Genomic DNA, 20864 nt, shown 5'->3' on the forward strand with positions numbered 1-20864 from the left:
AGACAACATCATCTCTATGTTGTTAAATAAAAATATATATCTTTAAAAAATGCCTTTCTTGGGCGTAAATTGGAGTTTGTATTTAAAACTCTGCTTCTTAACCTTCTTTTTCTCAAACTGTCTTAATTTCAGCTCTGCAAAATGATGAATGATTCTAGAAATGTGACATATGTCGAGGCAATTCTATCACTTTTCCTGAGTCTAATGCAACAAAAAAGCCCAAAAATGTCTAAATTTCGCAATAGTTATGATTAGATTGATAAAAAATAAAAGACAACCCCTCTATGTTGTTAAATTAAACATTAAATTCTCTTAAAAATGAGTTACTTGCGTGTTAATTGTCTCTGTTTTTGGAATCAGCACGTGGAATTATTCATGTTTTAGAACTCAACTTTTCTACTTTTGTTTCTCAGGTGATGTAAAACTATGACCAATACTGACCACAGGTACGATCCAACAAACCAACTGAGCCAGTAAAAATAAAAGAATAAACTGACAGTTTTTTAAAAAAGCTTTACTTGTGCGTGAATTGTCTCTGCGTTTGGAATCGAAGTGAGGAATTATCTGTATGTTGAACTCAGTTTTTTGACTTTTTTTCTCCACTTCACTCATGTAAAACTATGAAATAAATAAATACTGACCACAGGTACGATCCAACAAACCACCTGATAAATAGAAAACCATGAAAAAGTATAAGGATCTAGAACGTCGTGATGTGAACACACGAAAAAGCCCAAAAATGTCTAAATTGCACAATAGTTATGATCCGACTAATACAAATAAATGAAGTTACCTCTGGGTCCGGTCAAGCAGAAGTAAACAACAAGGCCAAAAGTTCAAGTTAATTCATCTGATATAAAAATGTATTGAACAGATACATATGTACTCTAGTTTATCAAACTGTTGACCTTTTTTCTGTTCCATTTTTGGTTCTAAAGTTCCATCCGTTTTAAACAGACCATGTATGAAACATGGAACAAAAAATATTTCCCAAATTTCAAAAACCTGCAAATCATGTAAATAAATGGATGTATTTCATCATATCTTGTGTTATTCCATCTGTGAACTGTTGATGAAGATACAGGATTTTTCCAAAAAAATAAAATAAAATTTAAAATGATAAAAATTTTATAGAAATAATTTCCTTTCATTTTGAAGTTCAAAATCCAAAAGAGCCAGAGGCACGACCATGTTTATCAAAAAGAAAATCAGAACAAACATTATGAAATTTTGTAAATCTGTTAAAGGGGAGGAGCTGTGGAACAAATGTACAGAAAACCTAAAGTTGTGCATGACTTTCTTTCACTTTATAAAGAAGTTTAAATGTTTAACTCTGGACACTTAGTTTGTGCTGTAGAACTTTGTTGTTCTGTTTCTGATTAGTTTGTTTCCTCTCGCTGTATTTTTGAAGATGAACTGGTGTCAAGATGAAGCTCTGACAAAGGAATAAAGGGTAAAGGCAGAATAAGCTTAAACTTCAGCCTGCACCTTTTCGGTCTGTGTGTGTTAAATATGACTGTTTATGAATTAATGTCAAAATATACCTGTGACCCAAATAAATAAATAAAATAAATAAATAAAAAATAAATAAATAAGTAATATTAAAGTATTCAGAAGAAAAAAGTTGACAAATGATGTAAAATCCTGCACCTTCTACTTGTTTGTACAATTTTCCCTCCGTTACTTTTCCCTCCGTTACCATGAACTTTCTTAATAAAAAATCTCATGAGTCAAAAAGTAAGAGGTTTTTCAACCTAATCTTGTACCATATGGTAGAAAACTATATGAAGCAAATATTCAAACCAGTTTGTTAAGGATATGTAAGTGAGAACCAAGAGTTATCACTGTTTGGATTTATTGACCAAAAAGTGCTGCATATTTCATTCCCTCCGTTACCGACATGAGTTTTTAAATTTTTTGTCAACAACTTGAAAGAATCTCACAGGTTTAACTTGACCCTGTTGGAGTGTAACTCTTTCCTACATTCTGATACTTTACTTATTTCAATAGTTCCTCTAGTTTCTGAATAAGAGACATTTGAATGTCAAAAATCTGCCCCTGTTTCCCTCCGTTAACACTTGATCAGACCCTTCTATGTTGTTAAATAAAAGATGAAATTCTCCAAAAAATGCCTTGCTTGCGCATAAATTGTCTTGAATTTTAGAACTATTTTAGCGTCATCTTTTAGAACTCAGCTTATTTTTTTCTACACTTAACTGATAAAACTGTAATAAATACTGACCACAAATACGATCCAACAATCATAAAAAAATGAGGACATCACACAGAGTTGCTCATCAGACCAGAGACTTGAATTCTTGTTGAGGAGAAAAAGAATCGTAGAGACTCTGATTTGTTGTGTGTTTATTAACGGTCACGCCAACATAATTTGATACTTATGAGTCTTCATCAGGGCTAATGAACTTATGATTTAATTTAAAAAACATGAAAACCTAGAAGGATCTAGAACGTCGTGATGTGAACACTCAAAAACTCCAAATATTCTAAATTGCATAATAGTTATGATTAGACTGATAAAAATAAACAACATCTCTATGTTGTTAAATAAAACTTTAAATTATCTTTTTTTAAAAATGCCTTTCTTGCGTGGGAATTGTCTCTGTATTTGGAATTTGTATTTAGAACTCTGCTTTTTAACTTTTTTTCCTCTCAAACTGAAAATGTCAGTCCTGGAAATGATATGATGAATGATTCTAGAAATGTGACCACATGTCTTGGTAATTTTATCACTGTTCCTGACTATAATGCAACAAAAATGTCTAAACCGCACAAAAGTTATGATTAAACTAATGTAAATTTACATTTCAACACTTCTATGTTGTTAAATATAAGATTAAATTCTCTGAAAACTGCCTTACTTCAGTGTAAATTATTTCTGTATTTGGAATTGGCGTGAGAAATTATCTATATGCTTTAAAACTCAGCATTTCAACTCTTTTTTTGTAACTTTTGTCCACACAAAAATGTCTAAATTTCACAATAACTCTGATTAAACTAATAAAAATAAAAGACAACACCTTTATGTTGTTAAATAAATGTGTAACCTGACAAAAAAATGCCTTTCTTGCACATAAATTGTCTCTGTATTCCGAATCGTCGCATGGAATTATTTGTTTTAGAACTCAGCATTTCAACTCTTTTTTTCTAACTTTTGTCCACCCAAATAAGACCAAAAATGTCTAAATTGCACATTAGTTATGATTAGACTAATAAAAATAAAAGACAACACCTTTATGTTGTTAAATAAAAGATTAAATTCTTTAAAAAAAATGCCTTTCTTGCACGTAAATTAGAATCGGTGCATGTTCTAAAACTCTTTTTTTCTCACTTATCTGATGTAAAACTGATTAAATATGATAAATATCTCACCAAACCAACTGATAATTAGAAAAACATTAGAAAATCTAAAGGATCTAGAACATCGTGACTCAAACCCAGCGTATCGTGTGGTCTCGGTGAAGCGCTGCGTGTGAGAAAGGCTTTTTCTCGTGCGTTTGTGAACAGCCGCCGCCGCCGCCGCTCGTGGTGTTTGTGCAGCTCGCCCTGATCCGCACACACACACACACACACACACACACACACACACACACACACACACACACTCTCTGCTCTCCTGTAAACACACAGCCGACTCTCTGTTGGCTCAGAATAGCTCACGGGGGGGAAGAGGTGGTCAGACCTGGAGCGTTGCATCATGGGAAGGCGATCCTGAGGCTGGCAGGCGGCGTCGTAAAACAGGGGAATGATGCAGGAAGTGACGCGGCGGAGTGACGGACGAATAGAAACGTCACCATAAAACGTTCTGCAGCGCGATCGATTTACTACAGATAAATACTGCGATAAAACATAATAATCCTGTGTAATCCTCAGTCCTTCAGGTGGGATCATAGACTCTGTAAAGACGTGGATTTAAGTGAGCGAAACGACACAAACAAAGTTCAGCTTCAGTCAAATGAAGCTCATCGAGGGTGGCAGGTTTAGGAGCAAATTTGGAGCAAAGTTCCATATTTTATCTGATAAAATGCCGAAATAAAAACACTAAGATCATGTAGAGTGGGTTAATACAAACATTTTAAGACTACGCAAAAATATTGAAATATCATCATTTTGTATCGTTTAATGTGATGATACAGTATCGATATCGTGGGCTGCTGTATCGATATATCACCAAGAGGATTTTTTGGTTTATTTTACTCAGTTATTTTGTTGCAGTTCTACAGTTTTGTTGCGTTTTAGAGTTTTAGAGGAAGGAAACTCGTTTATGTGACAGTTTTGATTAATAAAATTTAAACAATGCAAATTTGGAGGAAAGTTCCATGTTTTAACTCAGGGGCGTCACAGAGGCTAAAATTAAAAACTGTGACTAAGTCGTGGGCCAAACTAAATAGTTATTGAAAAATTTCAGCAAGATGTTTTTCTCTTCTTTCGAGATTTGTAATGTTAAACCTTTTCTTATTAAAAAAAAAAAAAAAATGTTTTACTTAAACATTGAATCCAAGACAAGCAGAATATAAAATAATAACATGATTTTAAATAAATAATGTCTCTGTAGTTTATCTGTGTGCGGTGGGCAGCTCTAATACAGGTCTGATTTGATCTCGCGGGCCAAATATAATTATATCATGGGCCAAATTTGGCCCCTGGGCCTGAGTTTGACATGTCTGTTTTAACTGATAAAATAAATAAATAAAAACATCAGGATCATGTAGAGGGTTAATACGAACATTTTAAGACCAGGGTTGTGCAAAAATATTGAAATATCCATATATCGTATCGCTTAATGTGATGATACAGTATCGATATCGTGAGCTGCTGTATCGATTTATCGCCAAATTATTTTGTGTAAGAGTGTGACAAAGTGGGCGTTTGTCTCATTTTCAATTCACCTGAGTTTACGTTAAACATTTTGATTTTGAAAGGAGACGTCTTTGCTTTGAAAAGTGGGACCAGTCCTCACCTGGGGGAGGTACTTCCTGCTGGGCGGAGTCTAAAGGCAGAGCAGGTGTCATCAGTTAGGGAAGAGACTTGTGCAGGTTGTTTGGGTTTTTTGGATTTGAGTCACTTATTTTCTGTTTTTTTGTACTTTTGTTGTGGTAAACTCCAGAAGTCTGTTTTAAGATCAATTTTGTCTGAGTTTTGTCATGTTTTTTGTTGCATCTGCCTCCGACTTTTGACCACATCAGGCCAACTTCCCCACAAAGAGCTACAATTGTGTTGACAACTTCACTGTCTTGAGTAAAATTGCTGTTTTTCATATTAACTTTGCCCAAACTTAGTAACAAGGTTCCCCCAGTCATGGAAATCCTGGAAAAGTCATAACAATTGAAAATGTCAATTTCCAGGCCTGAAAAAGTCACGGGATTTTTACGGCGTGCAGTTAAGTTTTCATTAGACGGTTATGATTTATTTCCAAACGTCTCCGATACCACACATTTTTCAGGTATCGTATCGGTGAGTACTCAGGCTTAAATCAGACAGCAATACTTTATTCCACAAAATTTAATTCTTGTAGATTTTCATTAAAAACAGCCTTGTAGAAGATTTATTTTTTGCTCTTGTAGTGTAACAAAATTGAGTAACCGCACACTATGCAGTATCGGAGTGGTATTGGTATCGGCAAATACACCAAAGCCAAGTATCGGTATCAGATCGTATCCCAAAAAATGGTATCGGAACAACACTTGTAATTATCCTGACAGGCCTGAGATCAATTAAATGAACAAATGGACACACTGAACACTTAAAATTGACTTTTAAAAACCAAAACTGAACAGTGAAGCGGTTTTATATGTCGTCCATGCATGTTTGGGTAATCTAGCGATCTCTCCCAGGCCTCTGTTTGAACCCTCCTCAGAACAATCAGGTCAAGAACTTATTTTGAGTCTGTTAATTGGTTTTTATCTGCTTCATTGTCTCTTTTCTTTATGTTTTTTTTTTTTTTTTTTTTTGCATTATTGTTCTGGGATGAGTGTGGAGCACTTCGTAAACCTTGTTTTTAAAAGCGATCTATAAATATATTTTTTTGTTTTTTATTTCTAAGACTCAGACCCACGCTCCCACGCTGCAATTCTCCATAAATACACAAAAACATGATACAAAACTGTACACTACAACTTCACAAACCTGATGCGATGTGCAGGAGTTTCATTAATGCAGATTGTTTTGTGGTTTCGCTCTGAACGGGGAGTTTTTTTTTTGGTTCTTTTTGACTCAGCGGCAAAATCGAAACCGAAACGGACCGTATTAATGTGTTGTTTCCGCGAACACAGCATTTTCAGAACGATGAAATGTGTGTTAAAGGTGCATTGCGTAACTTTTCTGGTGGAGGGCCTGTCAAATGTTTTTTTTTTTTCTCTATGTCACAGTCTGGCTTTAAACCTTTCTGTCTTCATGGAGACCAAACCAGAAGAAGTATTTTTGAGCCGTAAAACCAGCTGTAACTGAATAAATGTAAAGTAGAGCTGCTTAAAGTCACACTGCGGAACATTCCAGGCAGATCGATGAACAAAAAGTTACGCAGTGCAGCTTTAAAGGTCCAATATTAGGTCAATTTGACTCTGACTTGAGCTTTAAGTCGCGTTGTAATGGTGTTAAATCCGTGTGTCGTTCGCTCCTTGAGTCAGATTTGAGTCATTATTTTTAGGACTTGACTTGGCTTGATAAAATGGACTAAGACTTTGGACTTGACTTGGACTTGAAGCTCAAAGATTTTGGACTTGATTTGGACTTGAAGGTCAAAGACTTTGGACTTGACTTGGACTTGAAGGTCAAAGATTTTGGACTTGACTTGGACTTGAAGCTCAAAGACTTTGGACTTGACTTGGACTTGAAGCTCAAAGACTTTGGACTTGAGGCCTGTGACTTAAGAAGTTTTGAGAAGCACTTTTAAATCAGATTTTTTTCTATTCTGACCGTAATAATTCACACTAAGACCTTGTCAAAACATTTAAAAAGGAAAAAATAACAATTCTGCAACTCTTATAAATACTTAAATATAAATATACTATGATTTTTTTAAAGAAAAGTTCATCTTAAAATTCATATCAATTGCAAAAAAAGACTTGAAATGACTTAAAACTCAAAGCACTTGGACTCGACTTGGACTTGAGGTCAGAGACTTGAGACTTACCGTGTTTTCCGGGCTATTAGGTGAAATATAAGACGCACTGTCATTAAATGGTCTATTTTCGAACTTTTTTCACAAATAAACGGCGTGGGACTTTAAAGGAAACCCAACAGTGTGATGGGTGAGTGGTTTTGTTTGTTTGTTCGTTCACGGTGACTCTGGGCTTTGTTCAGTTGTGGCGTGTAGGGAGGGTGTGTCTGGGACTAACGGATTGTCGGCGCGTTCACAGTGACTCAGTTGTTCAGTCGTGTCTAGAAGCGGCACGTCGCGCTCGCTTTTTTCGTTCCTTCCTCCGTTCCGTTCCTCGTCGGCGTGGAGTGATGAGTGTGTCTGTGGTAGGGATGGGCATGATTAATCGATTAATCGATAATTGATCATTAAGAATTTCATCGATTACGTTCATTTTAATCGACAAACTGAATGTAGGTTTCTGTGTGTATCGTGACCAAACAGGTGTGTACATGTGTCTCTGCATCAGAAGGAGCGAGACACAAACAGTGGGTCAGTCTGTAACGAACCGAAGCACAAATGTGGATTTAACCAGGATTTGTAGAAGAAATTCCACACTTTCCGTTGCGTTGGGACAAGTGTGAGTCCATGTGCACAGTGGATAAAGCAGCACATATGTTTCTGTGTCCAGTGGGAAAAAGTTTTTCCAGGTGAGAGTCGCTCAATGTGGATGACGAGGCCCCGCCCCCCTCCCCCCGTACGCTGTCCTGGTTTTGACAAACACAAATCTGGTCACACTGACCTGTATTCACCTGAGTCATGTCTTTTAATCCAACACAAGTTGAACCACATCAGCGACACAAGAGCTGGAGTTTTATCTTCACTTAGTTTATGTAAATTAGTGATGTGGTTTTAAGTTTTGTTTCTGTGAGATTTGAACAAAACTGAATTAAACACATTATAATGTCAAACAGCTGATGTGGATCTAGAGTCGTTATGTTTATATGTGGTAAAGTTGAATTTATTTATGCAGATTAGTAGTGCAGATAGTAATAATAATGATGATCATTTTAATATAAAAACATTAATGATTAATTGATAATTGATCGTTAATTCTTCCGACGATCAATTAAGAAAATTTCATCAAATGCCCGTCCCTAGTCTGTGGGTGTGTTTTGTTGTGCGGTCGCTGTCTGCTCCGTGTGTGTTTGCGGTTTTGTAGTTTACTGAAGTCGTGCTGGGACACCCGAGTGGATTCGTGTATGGGGCGCTCTGGATTGTGGCGCGCGGTCGTTTTTTGATGCGGTTAGAGGCTTAAGAGCGCGTCTAATAACCCGGAAAATACGGTACTTAAGACTCGCAAAACGACGACCTAGTCCCACCTCTGAAACAACCAACCAAAAAGTTACGCTGTGCATCTTCAGCAACGAAAATCCCACCCATCTCCTCTTCAACCATGTGTATTTTTTTCAGTTTGGGGTTTTATAAAGTGTTGTGGATGTAAATGTGAAGCACTCGCCCACTAATGGGAGGGTCACCAGTTCAAAAACTTGTCAGAAATATCTCAATAAAAAAGGTTTGTGCGGAAAAAAAGAGCTGCACGCAAAAAAAAAAAAACAAAAACAAAACAAAGCCGGATCAGTTAAATTAAAACCAAAATGCAACTTAACTTAAAAAAAAAAAGATGAAATTACATTAAATGAAGCTAAAATACTTACAAATATGATCCAGACCAACTATAAAACATGAGCAAATCAGAAAATCGAGAAAAAATAGGAACATCTAACAACAAAAACCAAACAAAAGAAATAAGAAAGTGAATGAAAGGTGGTTTTCCAGGGCTTTTTTTTTGTTAATGTTTGGTGTTGTGCGCCCCCTGTAGGTAACATGCTGCCGGTGTTCTGCGTGGTGGAGCACTTCGAGAACCCGCTGGACTTCGACAGTAAAGAGGAGCACGCCGAGTTCGTCCTGGTCAGGAAGGACATGCTGTTCAACCAGCTGATCGAGATGGCTCTGCTGTCTCTGGGCTACTCCCACAGCTCCGCCGCTCAGGCCAAAGGTGAGCACGCGGAACACAAATATAAACACAAACACAAACTCTGCCCGAGATACGAGGGGAAAAAAAAGGATCACGGTTTTAGTTTCACATACTGATCGAGCTTGAGTTTCAATTTGATTTTCTTCCATCTTTTTGAAAACATAAACGGACGTACTTCAGGCATAAAGAGCAGAGCGTCAGGGTCACTACAGTTTTGGTTTTGTGTTGATACGACTGATAATTACGGAAAAATCCACATGTTAAATTTGGAATGAGTTTGTAATGTAGACAAAGGTGACGAATTAGAGTGGGATTCGAACTATTAACCTCCTGATCAGTAGATAAAAGCTCATGTTTTTTGTGTTGAGAGTTTGATTCGAACCGCCAACCTTCTGATCAGTGGACAAATGCATGTGGACAGATGTTCATTTTGCTTTTTTTTTATGTTGAGAGTTGGATTTAAACCTCCAACCTTCTGATTAGTGGACAAACGCTCATGGTTTTTTATTTTGAGAGCGGGATTCAAACCACCAACCTTCCAAACGTTAGACAAATGCTCGTGTTTTTATGTTGGGAGTTGATTCGAACCACCAAACTTCTGATCAGTAGACAAACACGCATTTTATTTTATTTTTTTAATGTTGAGAGTTGGATTCGAATCCCTAAACGTCTGATCAGTAGACACATGGTTATGTTGTTTAAGCTGAAGAGCGAAATTCGAACCACCAAACTTCTGATCAGTGGACAAATGCTCATGTTTTTTATGTTGAGAGTGGGATTCGAATCACTAACCTTTTGATCAGTGGACAAACGTGCATGTTTTTTCCTTTTGTTAATTGCAATGTTGAGATTTGGATTTGAACCACCAACCTCCTGATCAGTGGACAGACATTCATTTTTCTTTTTCTTTTTTTTTTTTATGTTGAGAGTTGGATTCGAATCTCCAACCTTCTGATCTTTAGATAAATGCTCATGTTTTTTATTTTGAGAGCAGTATTTGAACCACAAACCTTCTGGTCAGTAGATAAACACTTATGTTTTTTTTATTTTGAGAGCTGGATTCAAAACATCAACCTTCCGAACATTAGACAAATGCTTGTGTTTTTTAAATTGAGAGCTGGATTCGAATCACTAACCTCCTGATCAGTAGACAAACTCATGTTTTTATGTTGAGAGTTGGATTCAAACCACTAAACTTCTGATTAGTAGATAAACCCTCATGTTTTTAATGTTGAGAGCAGTATTTGAACCACCAACCTTCTGATCAGGTGATCAGGGGACAAACGCTCAATTTTTTAAAATTTATTTATTTATTTTTATGTTGAGACCTGGATTTGAACTGCCAACCTTCTGATCAGTGGACAAATGCTCATGTTTTTTTTATTTTGAGAGCAGTATTTGAACCACCAACCTTCTGATCAGTGGAGAAACGCTCAATTTTTATTTTTATTTTTTTATTTTAATGTTGAGACTTGGATTTGAACTGCCAACCTTCTGATCATTAGACAACGCTCATGTTTTTTTATGTTCAGAGTTAGATTCGAACCGTCAACCTTCTGATCAGTAGATAAACCTTTATGTTTTTTTTTTGTTTTGTTTTTTTAAATGAGCGAGATTCGAACCTCCAACCTTCTGATCAGTAGATAAATGCTCATGTTTTTTTTTTATGTTGAGAGCAGGATGTGAACCCCTAACCTTTTGATTAGTAGACAAACTCTTGTATTTTTTATGTTGAGAGTGGGATTCGAACAGCCAACCTCCTGATCAGTGGACAAACGCTCATGTTTTTTATGTTGAGAGTTGTTGTTTTTTTGTGTTAACCAAAAATTAAAGGGAAAAAAAAGCATGAATTGACGCAGTTTGTAAAGCGTTCACCCTCTAACCAGAAACCAGCCCATTCAAATCTCACTTTTGTTGTACCCATGAGCAACACAGCCCATTTTTCTCACAGCAACATAGTAGATAAAAACAAAAAAAAGAGAAAAAATCTAAACGGGAGCAGTGAAACAGACTGGATCGGGCCACTAAACGCTAAATAAAACCCCACCTCCATCATGCGGAAAACTGTGGTCGAACATTCGGAACACAGTAAACCAACGGATGATTGAAGCGCTTTTTTTTCTTCTTTTTTTTTTTTTTTTCGGGGATAAATAAAACTCCAAAAATCCACATAAAGGTTTGAGCTGTGTTCGTGCTCTGGTGCGGCTGGTTCAGAGCAGAACATCTGTCCATCGCTCCAGCCAAGCTCTCTTTATTAGCTCATTGTGTCTAGGGCCAATTATGCTCTGCTCTTTTGTGACTGAATCATTCTCGCCAGCACAATTTGGAGCTGGGAGACAAACGCTTCACAGGGATCTGCTCTAACAGCCCACAAAATGTTTAGTGAGGTTTCCATTTTAGAATAGTCAAATAAGTGACCTCTAAGCTGGAGGGAGTGGGTTTGAGCGTTGTGTTTAAGATTTAAAGGTGCGCTGTGTGATTTTGAGTTTTAAATACAAAGGGATTCTCGCTTTGGACGTTTTAAGTCTGAAAAAAGGTGTTTTGAATTTGTTTTTATTCTGAATTTGAGACGTCAAGGCAGAAGCGATCGATCCGGTGTGAGTGTATCGCTATTCTGACAGTTACTTGGTTGAAGTACACGGATTACACGGCGGTATTTTACTGTTTTCACATTTTGGGCTATATCCCTTTTTTTCCCTTTTTTTTTCTCGGTAATTCCACTTATTGCCGGACACTAAATCAGGTCTAAAACCAGGACTAAACCAAGACTGAACCAGGATTAAACCAGGACCAAAACCAGGTCTAAACTAGGCCTAAACTAGGACTAAACCAGGACTAAACCAAGTCTAAAACCAGGTCTAAACCAGATCTAAAGCAGGACTAAACCACGTCTAAACTACGTCTAAACCAAGACTAAACTAGGACTAAACCAGGACTAAACCAAGTCTAAAACCAGGACTAAACCAGGACTACACCAGGTCTAAACCACATCTAAACCAAGACTAAACCAAGACTGAACCAGGACTAAAACCAGGACTAAAACCAGGTCTAAACCAGATCTAAACCAGGACTAAACCAAGACTAAAAAAAGACTGAACCAGGACTAAAACCAGGACTAAAACCAGGTCTAAGATAGGCCTAAAACTAGGACTAAACCAGGTCTAAAACCAGGTCTAAACCAGATCTAAACCAGGACTAAACCACATCTAAACCAAGACTAAACCAGGACTAAAACCAGGTCTAAACTATGTCTCGAACAGGATTTAACAGGACTAAATCCTGCTGCTTGGACGTGTTTCTTCTTCTTTTATCAATAATATTTTTAATTTGGTTCAGTAAAATCTGGACTTTTTATTTTCTTTTATCAGACAAAACTTCTTATGTGAAGATTTCCTCGTCTTTGTTTCTCTACAGCAAATCAAATAATCCAAAGTATTCAGATTACATTACTCACCTTAATTAATTTAATGGATTATGTTACAAACTACATTTTGTGGTATGTAATCTGTAATTTGTAGGGGATTACATTTTAAAAGTCACCTTTGTCACCTCTGGATCGATTGCTTTTGCACACGCTCTGAATTTTGACTGTTGAATTTGGGGGCTTGAAAATATCTGTGTTTTTATATTTTGAATTTTTTAACTATGCACATATAATTTTATCAATTACGTTTCAGAATTTAAAAAATAATAATAATTCAAACTTTTTTTCATTTTTCAGAGTAAAAAAATTCAAAGTGAGAAATTCAACAGCATTTAAAATTCAAAATCTGATGAAACAAATTATCTTCCGTCAAACGCTTTACTCGATGGAGATGTTATTGTTTTGTCTGGAATGTTCCGCAGTGTGGCATTACACGTATATATGTCTCACATTTATACAGTTTTGGGTCTGTTTGTGCTCAAAAATACATTAAAAACTTTGCTTGGCAGCTTCATCCGTGTGTCTCCATGGATATAGACAACAAATTTAATGCCATACTGTGGAATTTTCAAGGTTAAAGCCGTAACATTTCCATGGAAACCAACATACTCGCGAACCGTCCACCAGAAAAGTTTCGTAGTGCATTTTTAAGAGGAAGTTTATTCTAATGTTAATACAAAAAATTCAAACTTTATTTCGATACTGAGGAATAGATTCGATACTCGATACCGATTCTGACACACGATGATAATAAAAACACTTTATTTAAACTTTTTTTTAGCAACAATACCTAGATACTTTGTTTTTGTATTGATTGTTTTTGGTTAAAATTTTCCGAAACACTTTATAATAACTACACCTTATTTAGCCTTAATAAAGCATGAACAAAGACTTAATTAATAATGAACAAAAACTTAATTAATAATGATTCACGCTTAGTAACTACTTCATTACTACCTGAATTAGCACTTGCACTTAATTTGCCTGTGCTGTTAAATAGTTACTCATAATTATTTCATACTTAATTACTCATGAACTAACCATTTGAGCATTTATTAATCATTAATAAACTATGAGAGAATGATTTACTAATAATGTTATACACTGATCATTCAGGCAGCTGTTATCTGTTAGTTAAGTCTTTTTGAGAGTTTTTCTAAAGTGAAGATGAATCATGCTTTATTGAGCATTTATTAAGCGTGAATCATTGTTAATTAAGTCTTTGTTCATTATTAATTAAGTCTTTATTCATGCTTTATTAAGGCTAAATAAGGTGTAGTTATTATAAAGTGTTACCAAATTTTCCATCCTATTTCAGACTTAAGTTTCATTCAGATAAATGACTGACAGAACATTTTCGCAGCGTTTCCTCAAAAGTCAAATCCGTTGTTGTTTTTCATCCTTCCGTGTTGAGTCTTGAGTTTGCACACGGCCCTCTCTGTCTCTCTCTCTCTGTCTTTAGCTCATGTGAAGCGCTGTCATGCGGCGTAACCACAGCCGCCCGGCGCAGGATCAGATCTGAGGAGGCTGTAACGCGGCCTGACACTCAGCCCAAATCTCTCACACTAATACTCAATACCGCGGTTACGTCACAGAGCGGGGACGAACATACGGACTCCAGACTTAAACAGACGGAGCTGACCCGATAGTTACCGCATTTCAAACAGGAAGTGAGCACGGGCGCGCTTCTGGCTCCATCGACTCTGGCTCCGATTCACTTTACATTGAAAAATTGTCCTCCTATTTATGTAACTGTTGCGTCATTTTGGTCGTAAATTGTTCGCATTAACCCGTTCGAAATGATCCCGGTGTTTTTAATTTACATATTTTGACCGTAAATAATTCCTGATTTATTTTTACGCCATCTGTGGTCATACAGTGTTACTCAGGTGGTACAATGTTCATATAAGAGACCGTGGAAGCGTCAGTCAGTCATACAGTGTTACATAGAGGAGAGCGTGGAAGCGTTAGTCATACGGTGTTACGAAGGGAGCGCACATCATACAGGACAGACTTCGAGAGTTACTCAGTCATGCGGTGTTACTCAGTCATGCGGTGTTACAGCAGAGAATGGAAGGTTAACAGTCACACAATGTTCATATAGGAGTGTATAGGAATGTCACTTAGTCATACAGTGTTACAAGAGAACATGGGAGTGTTATGCAGTAATACAGTGTTTATATAGAATAGCATATGAGCATTAGTCATGCAGTGTTACGTAGGCTGCACACATCATATAAGGGAGATTGGGAGGGCAACTCAGTCATAAAAAGTTACTCAATCATACAGTGTTATAAAAGAACATTAGAGCGTTACAGTCATACCGTGTTACAACTGAACATGGGAATGTTACTCTGTCATACAATTTTCATATAGGAGCGTATGGGAAGGTCACAAGTTGTCATACGTTGTTACATAGGCAGTGCACATCACATAGAAGAGACTGGGAGGATAATTAGGTCATAAAGAGTTACTCAGTCATACGGTGCTATAGAAGAACATGGGAGGGTCACTCAATCATACAGCATTTATATAGCAGAGCATGTGAACGTTACAGTCATACAGTGTTACAAGTGAACATGAGAGCGTTACGCAGTCATACAGTGTTACAAGAGAGCATGAGAGTGTTACGCAGTCATACAGTGTTACAAGAAGCATGAGAGTGTTACGCAGTCATACAGTGTTACAAGAGAGCATGGGAGCGTTACGCAGTCATACAGTGTTACAAGAGAGCATGGGAGCGTTACTCAGTCATGCAGTGTTACAGAAGAACATTGGAGCATTACAGTCATACGATGTTCATATAGGAGTGTAGGAGACATTTTTCTTTCGTTTAGGCTGGGGTTAATTTGGATCACTGTTTGTCTGGGCACAGGGTGACCTATATTCGGCTTGGCCACAAGGGGGCAGGGTGGAGTCAAGCCTTATATAAATGCACAGGTGCCGGTGTACTGGGTCTATGGGTGACAGGAGGTCACACGGTTTTTACCGCTCTCCTTCTGACCGGTGGTCCAGCTTTCACTACTCAACTCTGTAATATTATTGAACATCTATTCATCCATTCTACTCCTTTCTGCTCTACAATCTAATGTGCCAAACTAGTAGCGTGTTAGGCCTGGATCCCCTGCACCCAGAAATGACAAAAGGTTAGGACTAAAATTGTCGCTACAAGGAGCGTATGGGTCACTCAGTCATGCAGTGTTACAAGAGAACATGGGAGCGTTACTCGATCATACAATGTTCATATAGGAGTTTATGGGAGCGTTACGCAGTCGTACAGTGTTACAGAAGTACATGGGGGTGTCAGTCATACAGTGTTACAAGAGAACATGGGAGCGTTACTCAATCATACAATGTTCATATAGGAGTTTATGGGAGCGTTATTCAGTCATACAGTGTTACAAGAGAGCATGAGAGCGTTACGCAGTCGTACAGTGTTACAGAAGAACATGGGGGTGTCAGTCATGCAGTGTTACAAGAGAGCATGAGAGCGTTACGCAGTCGTACAGTGTTACAAGAGAGCATGAGAGCATTATTCAGTCATACAGTGTTACAAGAGAGCATGAGAGCGTTATTCAGTCATACAGTGTTACAAGAGAGCACGAGAACGTTACGCAGTCGTACAGTGTTACAGAAGAACACGGCAGGGCCACTGTTCTTATAGCCGAGCATGTGAGCGTTACTCAGTCGTACAGAATCTATCAGAGAATCGGAGGGTTATTATGGCCGCAGGAGCTCAGGGGCCACACCAGCTGTTCCGTCTTTATGATGGTCTGTCTGTCGGCCCGCTCCACGCTCTTCTGTTTCCTGGAGGCGTTCGCGTACAGTATAAAATCAAACACGGGCCCTAATTGATTCTGAAACGAGAATCAAAACTAGAGATGATACTGAAAATTTCCAAATGGTCTTTCAAAACGGTAAAAATATCAGAATAGAAGACCACAAGAACGATTTTTTTAGTAAAATATTCATTCTTTTCTGTTCTAAAATGTGTTTTTAATCATCATTATGGTATCAAAAAGTATTTAATTCATATTTTATACACTACAGACGCACTGGTTATGAATGCATGATAATAATAATAATCCACATTATATTTGGATTTGGTGAGCGACAGGAGCCACAGTCGCCCTGGGGCCAACGGACAATGACACGGCCGCATCTGCTTTTCCAAACATTACTCTCATAATGAAGCAGGGAGGGTGTCTTGCCCAAGGACACAACAGAACAAAAAAAGAAACAAAAAGCACTTGATTATTCTATGAGGCTGGTGATAATTTTGTTAGGATGTTGTTATCGGGAAACTCCCAAGAAATGCATTTTTGTCAATGTTACAAAAGGTTACTCAGTTGTGTGAAGTAAAAGTACAAATACAGAGGTGAAACTCCAGTTAAAGTAAAAAAAAATCTGTGTATCATTTGTTCATTTGTTTTTCAAAATAAAACCAAAAATAAGAAAAAAACAAACAAAAAACGACTATTTTCTTCATTATTTGTCTCCAAAACCAAAATTAAAAAAAAACAAACAAAAAAAACAGATGATGATTCGTTTTTTCAGTTTTTTGATTTAGTTTTTAAATGAAAAATTGGAAAAACATTGATAATGGACTGAACCAGGACTAAACCAGGAATAACCCAGGTCTAAACCAGGACTAAATCTGGACTAAACCAGGGCTAAACCAGGACTAAAGCAGGAATGAACTAGGACTGAACCAGGACTAAAACAGGACTGAACCAGGACTAAAACAGGATTAAACTAGGTCTAAACCAGGTCTAAACCAGGTCTAAACCAGGACTAAATCAGGACTAAACCAGTAATGAGTGTCGGGATGGGCCCAGAGGTGCGCCTGCGTTAGACTGTCGGGAGACCGGGACTGAGACCGGGACTGAGACCGGGACTGAGACCGGGACTGAGACCGGGACTGAGACTGGTTTAGTCCTGTTTTAGTCCTGGTTCAGGCCTGATGTGGCACAAAAATCTGGCATCGCGTTTTAAGTCACGGAAACAGAAAACGGCCCTTATCTATTTTTTCATTTTGGTTTTGGAGACAAATAATGAAGCCAACAGTTTTTTTTTTGGTTTCTTATTCTTGGTTTTATTTTGAAAAACAAATGAACGAATGACACATGGATTGTAAAACTATAACTCAAAAAAAAAAAAAAAATCTAGTAGAAGTATTAAAGTACCTGTTTAAAAATATATTTGCAGAGTAAAACGTAAAAATGTGAAAATGTAGTGATATTGACTGACAAAATTATACAGATTTTGGTCATTTTCTTCATTTTTGTTTTGAATTTTATGTGTTTATTTTGTGTATTTATTGTGTTTTCACTGCCAGGCATGATCCAGGTGGGGAAGTGGAACCCCGTGCCCCTGTCGTATGTGACCGATGCCCCTGACGCCACAGTGGCCGACATGCTGCAGGATGTTTACCACGTGGTCACGCTCAAGATCCAGCTGCACAGGTACAAACACACACACACAAACACACACAAACGCACAACGCACACAAATACACACAACACACACACACAATCCACTGGAAACACACTGGTACTAAACACTTCGACTTAGACAATCTTTATTGTTTACAAGCATGAACCGAGTTTTAAAGAAATATATTGGAAACTGTACGTAATTATATTTAGTCACAATTTATTAATTGTAATTTGTTGGATTTATTATAGTTAATTTACGTAAAATATGATGTAGTTACTATGGAACAGGACTGTAATGTGTGAACTTTTATAGTTATTTTAATTGAGTATTTTATTTTAAATTATACTAACTTGGACCCCAATAAAAAACTAATGGGGATCCAATGAATAAATAAATTAAAAAAAATAAAATAATAAAATAAATAATAAATAAATAAAAATTATAAATAAATAAATAAAATAAAACATAATAATAAATAAATAAAAGTAATAAATAGATAAATAATCCACAAGGGAAAGAGTAAAAAAAAAAAATAGAAAAATGGTAAATAACTTCTAAATAGTAGCAATAAAAAACAGCTAGCGACTTGTATCAAATAAGATATAAATTATTATACTATTATATATTAATATTATGTAAGTTAAAACTAAATATAATAATATAAATAATAATATAAATACAGTAATGTACACACACACGGAACTGTAAACACGAGGTTATGTAAATGTCCGCAAACGAAATCTTTAGACTATTGGAAATTGATTATTGAAAATGTTTTTCTCGACAATTTTTAACAATTAAATGAGCAAACGTCAAAATACTATAAACTAGAAAAGGATAATATATGCAGTAGGATCCAGTATTGGTATTAGTGCGGCTGTGTTCCAAATAGTAAATGTTCACGGGCGTCGTTCTGGTTCCACTGACGTCATTCCATTGAAAAACTGCGGCTCCTCTCTCTGTAACTGTCGCTCGTCGTCTCGTCGTTTTGGGCTTAAAACGTTCATAAAAACCCGCTCTACATGATCCTGAGGTTTGAGTTTCACCGTTTTAATCTATAATTTCTATTCCTAACATGAAACTCTGCTCCAGATTCGCTCCTATAACTGCGAGCCTCGATGAGCTTCATTTGACTGTGGGATTTTCACGTACATTTAGCCGAAATATAATCAATAATCAATATTTTTTTCCAACCTGCCCCAGTCTCTGTGTGTCTGTGTCATTTCCGTGAATAAATAAATAAAGAATGGAAAATAGAAGAGTAAAAAGAACTAAAAATATATCTGTATTTTTACTCAGCCATGCAACAAATTCGATTAAATCTCAGTTTTTGTAATTTTAAGTCTCTACATTCTTCTACGTGCATCTAAAACAATAAAAATCCTCGTTAACAAAACATCGACCCGTGTCTGAGCCTCCCTGCCGATATCTCCTCCGCTTAAAGTGACAAATATCGGTTTATTTCTGCAGATACATAAACACCTGCTCTGATTCAACTCCATTTTCACCTCCGCACGCCATCGCCAGCGCCGCCGCCGCCGCCACCGCCACCGACCCGAGGCGTTTCACAGACTGCCCCCAGACACGACCAGAATAGAACCATTACTCACACGATAACACAAACACACTAACACACACTCGCGCTAAAATACGCACACGCACACACACATTTGGACACAGGAGTCAAACGTCACAACATATGATAATAACAAACAGTAAAAAATAAAAATGGTAATAATACATTTTAAATAATTATCAAAAAAGAACAAGAGACACGTGTGAAATAAGACATAATTATATAAATATAAATGTACACGTAAAAAATAAAGTATAAAAATATAATAATACAAATATATCAGAGTTATTTACAAGAGGTCGTATGAAAAAACAAAAAGTGCAAAAATGAAATAATGATTGACAGTTGTAGGGAGTATTATCTGAGTTGATGTACTGTACTAGAGAGTATTATCTGTGACATAAGAATTTGGTAAGTAAGTTGTTTATCTGTTACATAAGGTGAGTTGTACAGTTGTAGGGAGTATTATCTGTTATGTAAGGTGAAGTTATTGTAGGGAGTATTATCTGAGTTGTGTACAGTTGTAGGGAGTATTATCTGTTACATAAGGTGAGTTTGTTGTACAGTTGTAGGGAGTATTATCTGTTACATAAGTGTGACTTGTTATACAGTTGTAGGGAGTATTATCTGTTATGTAAGGCTGAGTTATTGTACAATTGTAGGGAGTATTATCTGTTTTGTGACAGTTGTAGGGAGTATTATCTGTTACATAAGCGTGATTTGTTGTACAGTTGTAGGGAGTATTATCTGTTACATAAGTGTGAGTTGTTGTACAGTTGTAGGGAGTATTATCTGTTACATAAGCGTGACTTGTCGCACAGTTGTAGGGAGTATTATCTGTTACATAAGCGTGACTTGTTGCACAGTTGTAGGGAGTATTATCAGTTACATAAGGCTGACTTGTCGCACAGTTGTAGGGAGTATTATCTGTTACATAAGTGTGACTTGTTGTACAGTTGTAGGGAGTATTATCTGTTACATAAGTGTGACTTGTTGCACAGTTGTAGGGAGTATTATCTGTTACATAAGGGTGAGTTGTTGTACAGTTGTAGGGAGTATTATCTTTACATAAGCGTGACTTGTCGCACAGTTGTAGGGAGTATTATCAGTTACATAAGCGTGACTTGTTGCACAGTTGTAGGGAGTATTATCTGTTACATAAGGCTGAGTTGGTCCTGAACAAACAGATCTATAAAAAGCGGTGGTGCGGTCGTCTTTAAACGTCCACAGTGTGAATACTGAAGACTGTTCATAAAAATACTGCGCCTAAAAATACTCGTGCTGGTCCAAG

General features: G+C 36.8%; 1 protein-coding gene across 6 annotated transcripts in view; it reads left to right on the forward strand.

Annotated features, from left to right (window-relative positions):
- The window catches only part of LOC110166306 (DNA-binding protein SATB1), a 262741-nt gene that overhangs the window by 72913 nt on the left and 168964 nt on the right, over positions 1-20864 (forward strand). For all 6 annotated transcript variants that reach the window (XR_008633447.1, XR_008633449.1, XR_008633451.1 and 3 more), the window contains exons 3-4: positions 8979-9155; positions 17897-18023. Coding sequence is in view for 1 of the 6 variants with exons in the window: in XM_055163679.1 (XP_055019654.1) it covers positions 8979-9155; positions 17897-18023 (304 nt within the window). In the remaining 5 variants the exon portion in view is untranslated. The remainder of the gene's footprint in view (positions 1-8978; positions 9156-17896; positions 18024-20864) is intronic.

The sequence above is a fragment of the Boleophthalmus pectinirostris genome, unplaced genomic scaffold (genome assembly GCF_026225935.1).
Source record: "Boleophthalmus pectinirostris isolate CB_2022bp ecotype Guang Dong unplaced genomic scaffold, ASM2622593v1 HiC_scaffold_6, whole genome shotgun sequence".
Taxonomy (NCBI): domain Eukaryota; kingdom Metazoa; phylum Chordata; class Actinopteri; order Gobiiformes; family Gobiidae; genus Boleophthalmus; species Boleophthalmus pectinirostris.